The sequence below is a fragment of the Hakea prostrata genome, chromosome 5 (genome assembly GCF_041222555.1).
Source record: "Hakea prostrata isolate BN-2017 chromosome 5, UWA_Hpros_2, whole genome shotgun sequence".
Classification (NCBI taxonomy): Eukaryota; Viridiplantae; Streptophyta; class Magnoliopsida; order Proteales; family Proteaceae; genus Hakea; species Hakea prostrata.
Genome location: NC_142604.1, coordinates 51,405,807 through 51,414,083, shown reverse-complemented (window position 1 = coordinate 51,414,083; position 8,277 = coordinate 51,405,807). Strand labels below are relative to the sequence as shown.

Here is an 8,277-nt window from a genome sequence, read left to right as displayed (position 1 = left end):
TCTAGGCTAGGTGGGGTCCCTAGCTCTTAAAATGGCACTCCACCCCATATCCGAAAACAAAGTTTCGATGTCAAAATGAGCAAAGGCATCATTATCAATAGCCTTACCCCGCTCAATGGTTCTATCTTCCAGTTTCTCAAATTCAGTACAAGCTCTGTTATCCCTAAACGACTTGTCCCTTCTTGTTAGTTGGAGGAGCCCTAGGGGGTGATTCATTAGGGGACTCATCACGTGCTCTAGAAGTAGATGCACCTTTACTTCTGCCTTGAACTGATGCATTCTTAGCACATTCCATTTTTAACAACAAATACCTATCAAGCAAAAGAATGAGTCAATTATCAACTAGAAATGATGGTTTGAAACTCATCAAAATGAACTTAGAATGAAGTTAGAATAAATTACCATATACATTGATCACTCATTCAGAGAAATGAAAAAAAACCATCAAACAAGATAAACAACAGATGATAAATTACCACCAAGTCATAAAATGAACATAGAATAACAGAATATAGGGAACCATTGTGGTATTATAAATGTTGCTCTAGCATTTAAGGTTCATATATCTGCTGTAGATTTTGTCGTGGATAGAAATAAGTTATAGCTGCCCACAACAACTTAATTGTAATTGAACAGATATCTGCTTATAGTTAATATATTTTGCCTTCAAAACTAATAACTTATTTCTATCCACGACAAAAATCAGAAAATAGTTTAACCCTGAAACACGCTCAACAAAATAGCAGATGTTTTATATATACATGCAACCAGCTCCAAGAGGAGATTTTAGCTACTAACGTAAGTTCCAACTTCTTCCTCTCCCTGCTCCCACCCCCCAGAAAGGTTCCTTTCTTACACAATACATTGAATAAGCAAGAAAGTTTTGTATCCACAGCTCAAATAGCAGCTCAAGTAGACCCACCAAACACTTAAACCATTCAATTCAAAAGAATGACCTAGGTTGTGAATGCATCCATCCCAAGAAGAACCACCAGCCTGTGGTTTGATGAATGACTCCAATTTGAAGGGATGCTTTCTCATGTTGCTATACTTGCAGATGCCTAGAATGTCATCCAATTTTAAGACTTCTTGAGACAAGAGTTTACAAACAGATCAGCCCTCTTATGATGACAACTTAAATCCAAGTTTATCTCCAGCATCATTGCAGTAATCTAAGAACTAAGATGGAATGGATTGGGATAGATCTCCTAGGGGGAAATGTAGAAATATGTAGAACAATATCTAATAGCACATAGAGGCTCATGCAATTCAGAAAGGTTGCTATCATGGGCCCCTAGTATCTGAAAGAAGTTGAGATGTGGGGTTATGGAATAATTCCCCATTTGATTCTACTTTGTATAGGAGGAAAAGGAGTATTACAGTGTTCGAAATCCTCTTGCTTATACCAGAACTCTAGTAAGGAAACAGAGGCATATTTACATAACAAATAAACATAATCCAATCAAATTACTCTCATAGCTCCAAAATATGCACTTTGGAAGTAACAATGCTTACCTAAACCATGCAGCTCAAACCAAACATTTTACTGAGAAACTTGGGGTCCTAATAAATGCAGATGTTGCCAGCTTCTGCTCAAATCCAGACCAGAGAAAAAAAACACAAGCGATGTAGCAATGGTGTTAGTATAAATTTACAGTTGTGATACTATGATTTACACTCCATCACCAATAAGTGATGTAGAGGAAGTCCAGACCCATTCACAAGGAAAAGATAAATGCTAATAAGCATCATATGATAGTGAATGCAGTTCATCATTAAATACAAGATAATATTAAGATCCCAGACTGGTATAAAGGGTCTTTGAACATGGTAATTGTCACACTACAATGGAAGACATGGCTCAGCCCAATGAAATACAAATTCCCATTTTCTTTTATTTTTGGTAAGACAGATTTCCATTTTCAAACAATAATTCCATTCATCTTGTTAATGCACGACAAACATAATGTGAATTTTTGTGAAGCTAAAGTGGGGAAATCATCAAATTACATAGACTATAACTAAAGTAGCTTACAGAAGATGAACTTGGAAGATGAATTTAAACCTCTCATGGTTGGATTACATCATGTTTACATGGAATGGGGATCCAAAAGCTATGGGTGAAGTGCCATTCAGAGGCAGTGGTCGGTAAGGAATGGCATCCAATGTTATATTTTGCCACAGGGGAATACATGCATACTTAGAAAACATTCTATGTAGATTATCTGAAAGCAATCGCTGATACACATATAGAGAGAATCGATTCAAATATAAATCTGTTTTCACAACCACAACTACTCCAACAAGGGAAGGGGGAAAAACGAAAAATAGTGATTGGAGCTTACAAAACGTTGCAAGGGTCCCTTTAAGCTTCCGACTCGTGGGGAGAATCGTTCAGCCGCAGGGCAATTTCGTCATCGTCTTCTTCTTCTTCAAGCTTCGATCAAAGCGTCTAAGGTAAATGACGAAACTCACAAGAACGGGAAGTTTGTCCCCGCGCATATTTTGAAAAATATAAACCAGTTCGTAAACGGTCAAACGGTTCGTTGGGGTAAACTGAGCAGTTTACTAACATCACCTCACTTCACCCCTCCTACAATCAACAATGGCTATGATCTGTTTGGCGTAATCGAACAGTTGGCTGAATCGTCTTGCACATTAAATGCACAGGACTGAAGCAAAATCGCTCTCTTCATCATCAATTCTTAAAAATATTTATTACAATAAGAATATAATAATAAAAAAATCTTTACAGGATTTTATAAACCGAATTAAAACCATACTTAGATCCCAACGAATTGGCAAAACTATACTTAGATCCCAACGAATTGGCAAAGACCAAGGTCTTACAGTAAGAGGTCAACCCCTCAACAGGCCTCAAGCAATTTTATCAAATCTAATTACCGATTCAGAAACTCTAGGCTTGAAGCTTTCCATTTGTTTAAACAACTTATGCTTCTGTTGAACTGTGGTTGAGATATAGATTTCCAGGAACTTTCTTAGTAATGGGCTGCAGCTCTCCTGGAACTTCCCAAGTAAGCAGCCATGTCTGAATCCTCACCTCTCTTTTTTTTTCCTCTTTAGCTTTCCAACCCAGTCCATATTACAAAATAATCAAGTTACCATCAAATGTGAAAAGACGACCCCAGCAATTGACAAAATCCACACACATCGCTTTCTCATCCCACTAGCAGCGTGCATGAGACGTAGGTACATGAACATAAAGCCAAACCAGATGAAAACAACGCATACTTTAAATCTACCCAAACCCAATTCGACCACCCAAAGCTCATCTCATTAACATGAAAACCCAGAAAAGAAATTCCACTTCACTCTCCTTGATGAGAATTAATGCATCAGCATCAGCATCAACATCAGCATTTGCACAATAACACAGTAACATATCAAAAGAGTCATAATCATAACCCACTAGAACAATAGAAAAGAGAGACATGAATACAATGGCTTAGTGTAATAGTTGTAATGGCCCCCTGCAGCGACCCCACACCACACTAATCACCAAAAGCACTTCCTGCTTTCATACTCTCAAGCTCAAAGCCACAATCAGTAAAACTAAAACATGATCCAAAAGAGAACAAAAAGGAGATTAAAGGAGGACTAAAGAGAATGGGACCCAATACACCAAACGCGCATGCAAGCTTCTTATCCTGTGACCCACACCAACATCAACAGCAAGCCAAACAACTCATGGGGTCATGAGCTTGTCACCCACAGCTCCCCACATCCACCACAACTTCCTCCTCAAGGACTAGCTTTCTCACGCCCCCAGAAAACTACACTCACAGCAATCATTTGATGGGTCAAAATACAAAAATACCTCCTTCCCAATATGTGAACTTATGAACACTACTCATCAACCCCTTATTTTAAGGCATCATCTTTTTTAACCTTGAGGAAAGAGAGAGATGCAGACCACAATTGCAGAAACTATCTTGATTGATTCCCAACTTCAATCATAGCTTTCTCAGTCTCTCCCTCTCACTTTCCCTTCCCTTCTCTGGGTTTTGGATTTGAGACTTTTGGTACATGTATTCCAGAGTAGCAGATCCACTGCATAGCAAGTACTCATATACTGACACTGCACCTATAATCATATGACACAACACAAACACTAACTAGTGAACTAGTACTGGTAAAAGCTTCAAGCTTCACTTTACTTGAGAGTAGTAGATGTCCCCAGAGATTCAGCTTTAACCTTTAGTGATCTCAGGTACTGGATTGCTTCATCAAGGACCAAAGCAGCATCCTTACCCTTCCCACCTGGAATTATGCCCTGAAGAATGCTCACTGTCTCCCTTATTCTATCCTTCCTCGACCGCTTCAGTCCCATCTCTCTTGGTCCTGTCCCACCTTTGATGCAGCTTGATTGTGCATCATCCTCAAACTCTGAGCTGTCGACACTGGGCTTTGCTGAATCTGCAGTATCCATGACTGAAGAGGTTGCTTCATGTTCTCCATTAAGCAGTTTCCTCCTCTTAGTTGGGCCACCTGAACTTGCAACTTCTTCCCCTTCTTCTTCTTCTTGCTTCTCATGGCCTATCATTTCAATAGGTGAATGACCAGTGCTAGCCACCTCATCATCTTCTTCATGACCACCATCAGTGTCTTCAAATTCATCATCAGAGTACAGTAAAGCATTTAATTCTTCTGTGTCTTCATGCATCTCACTTTCACCAACACTTTCATGATCCTCATTCAAACCATCAGAAACAACAGGCCCAGATTGATAAATTGGAACTCTACTTGTTGTCAGCTCTTCTTGTGCCCCATAATCACCAGAAGGATTCTGAATTTTATAGTTCGGGCATTGAACATGAACAGATGGAGCAATCACGGAACTAATCAAGAAGCTTGTTTGATTTCCAGATTGATCAAATACAAGGAATTGCTTCTGAACAGAACCTGGTTTGGCATTGGGCGTGGCTATTCCCTGGCCATAACATCCATGAGGAAATGCAGAAAAATTGTGTGTACCCACATAATCAGGGGAAGTGAAGGCAGTTTGCCGGTTGCGAGGTAAACAATAGAACCACCCACGCGATTGAGTCGCTTGGGCTGTTTTTAAATGGCCAAGCTCAGGAAAAGCAAACCCTGGTAGCGGCAGTGTCCCATTAGCAGAACCAATTTGAGACTGCGGGTTTGCATAAGCAGGGAATGAATTATCCACACGCAGATCTGGCATAGGGCTTGTGGAGTTCAAATTGAGTGATTGCAAAGCAGAATGCTGCGGATGAATCCAAGAAGCAAAGTTCTTTCCCATTCCACCAAATTAATCACCTAATAAACAAAAATGCAAGACATTGCATCAGTTGATCATCAATGGAGCCAGAACAAATTCATCCATTACAAGCAGCAAGGGCTTAAAGCATACCAGGAAGTAATAATGGGTATGAGAAGATTGTTTGTTGCTTCACTCAATATCAAAGAAAATAGTTATAATCTCCAGCTTAATTGGAAGAACACAAACGAGAGAAAATCCACAGGTCTACGTTACGGGTTTCAACAAATGACGGAAGTACTCAGCCTGGCACCAAAGAAAAAGAAGATTTTAGCATTTAAACTTCCAATCACAAAGAGAAATTAAGCCAAAGATGCTACTTGCAATACAAACTTCATTTAAATCACAAACCCATCATAGATTCCAAACACAAAATACAAGAGAAGATCAAGTAATATATTTCACTCACCTGACAATCTTGTAATTGATGAAAGCATGCTATAACTCTAACTATAATAGTCGCGCTCCCTGCAATCCCATTCTCATGTTTCAATGCCCGAAATCTTGTCTGGCTTGCTGCTTGGCACACCATAACTACTTCTTCACCCTTGTAGAAAAAACCCCACAACCTATTCGGGAGCCAGATGATAATTGAAAGGAAGAAACTAGGAACAAACGAGAAGGTTGGTTATAGAATCCGAAAGAAGGATTGGTTTGATTTTTGGTATTTTCGTTCGATTATCAGCTAATCTGAAGCACGTAGCGAGGAACAACAACAAAGATCTTGGATCCCATGGACAGATTTGTAGAAAAAGGAGGAGGAATTAGGGTTTAATCCAAGTAGGAAGATTTACAGAATAACACGGCAATACAAGTTCAAAGATGTAGCTCTACGGAAAACATCAACAGAGAGACTCAACCACCGCATGCTGCTCTACTTCTTAGCAAAAATAAGTAAGCCACAGCTATTTCTTCTGCTACTGCTCAACTACCCTGCAACAGGTCCAAACAAGTGTCAGATCTTGAGCCAAACCAGATTCATTCACAAGAAACCAAAGAAAGTTCAGATCTTGCATTTCATATACTAGAAGAAATAATTAAAGAGAAAAATCAAAGATTCTTCATATCTCCCAAAAGAACACATTTTTTTCTAAAGCGAAGTTAGAAAAGCCAGGATTTCTCTCCCAGTATACCATAACATAGAGGAATAAACCATGGGTTTTACTGAGAACCTCAATAGAAAGCGAGAAAACATAAGACAGGAAGCACTAAAAGCATGAGAAATGAAAGTATCAAAGAGTTAACAACTTACAGAGAATAAACGAGTTGAAACCCAGACTAAAGTTTGAGATCTCAGTTGCCCAGCTCGATGGAGAAACTTAAAAGCGAGATCAGAGAACCCAGAAAAGGGAAGGCAAAGTAGAGAAGAAAACCGCTGTTATCTTTGAGAGAAAGAGAGAGAAGAACAGAGACAGACACAAGCTACAACAGTCAAAAGCAATGGACAGAGAGCACAGGAGGATCTTGACATTATATAGAGAATGAAATGACGGCACTACCCTTTGCTGGAGGCAATTATTTCAATAAAAATAACAAAAAAATTAAATCAATGGGAATTTATTAATATGGTCAATTACCAAGAAGTTGTAAATGTTTAATTAATATGTTTGGGTACTCTGGTCAATCACCTGTTGACCCTTTTCCCATTTTCTCCATGGCAGCCAACCCTTGGGTTCTAAATTTCCAGTGAGCTGGTGCCCAAGAGGGTAAAGTTGGAAATTTCTTCTCCCTTGCCCCTTGCCCTGATGGAATCCGGATCATCACCCCGATAGTTTCACCACCACGAAATCGGTGGGCCCCACAACTGAAAAATATAAAATAAAAAAAAACTCCCATCAATCAACCCCTGGGCCCCCTTGTATTTTGGGGTGGAAAAGCCGTCGGGGAGCATCGCAGATCCGGACTCGCCCGGATAGCCATGCTAGAGCATCTCTCCCTTCACAGTCTACAATTGCACCCCTCATCTATTCCTAAAATTACCTTTGCATGTGAAAACTGCCATCACCTTGGTGCTGCCTTTCCTAATCAATAGCTAGTAGTGTCAAATTTCGATCTAAAGGATGGAAGATTGTGCTTCTCATACATCTTTTTATTACATGTTAAAAAAAAAATCACCTCTGATCTTTTTTGTTAATACTTAGAATTAAAATTATCTACTCTAGAGGTAGAGGAATGTACACAGGGTCCATCTCAGATTTGCCATGTCAATGCTCAAGGTATAAGGAAAGCATAGTCCTCTATTCATTCTAAGTAGAGGATTCGAACTTGAGGTGATTCTCTTCCTAGATGTCTGGATGTAAGAGGAGCACAATCAATGTGAACGCTTTATAGCATATTATAAGCTTTCAATTATTATTGTCTTTTAAATTTTTTGAATAAAAATTTATATTATTGTTTACTATTTTTAAGGAAAAAATAGCTATTCAAGGGCTGTAACTTGGGGAAGAGAAAAAGGAAGGGATAACTATATTTGGGTTATTCATCTTTAATCTTTATATTACTATTTAAATTTTTTACCCTCAAGCACATAAGAAATTAACATAAATCAAATTATCGTAACTTTAACATTTACAGTACAATCTCGTAACTATAATAAGTTAAAATTTTATAGATTTCTTGTAATCCAAAAAATGTCGAGGTTATAATATGCTTCTAAGGTGGAGGTAAGGTTGGGAATCATATATTACTATAAAAGTATCGTAAACTTTAAAATTTTCTTTTGTACGTTATATAAACTTTAATTAACATTGGGGTAAAATATGTCATTCGAATTTATAAAAGTACATTAATTATAAATGTTACCATTCAATACTTCTTTGAAAAGTGGGTAATTCATCAGTCAAACAATCAAATGAATTTGCCTTTGAAAAACATTTATATAAATACTAGAAATTTATGATTTGTATTCCTTCTCTATTGGTTCTATTAAAAAGATTGCTGCTTCAATAGTTATCAATATTTCATTAATATATGTTAGT

General features: G+C 38.2%; 1 protein-coding gene across 1 annotated transcript; it reads right to left on the bottom strand.

Annotated features, from left to right (window-relative positions):
* Positions 1 to 2,800: 2,800 nt before the first annotated feature.
* Positions 2,801 to 6,729, bottom strand: LOC149016447 (transcription factor SAC51-like). Its single transcript, XM_089154570.1, has 4 exons — positions 6,552 to 6,729; positions 5,709 to 6,232; positions 5,393 to 5,545; positions 2,801 to 5,298 (listed from the first exon to the last, which is right to left on the bottom strand). The coding sequence occupies exon 4, from the start codon at positions 5,279 to 5,281 to the stop codon at positions 4,175 to 4,177; it is 1,107 nt and encodes a 368-aa protein (XP_089010696.1). The 5' UTR covers positions 5,282 to 5,298; positions 5,393 to 5,545; positions 5,709 to 6,232; positions 6,552 to 6,729; the 3' UTR covers positions 2,801 to 4,174.
* Between the last annotated feature and the right edge of the window lie 1,548 nt (positions 6,730 to 8,277).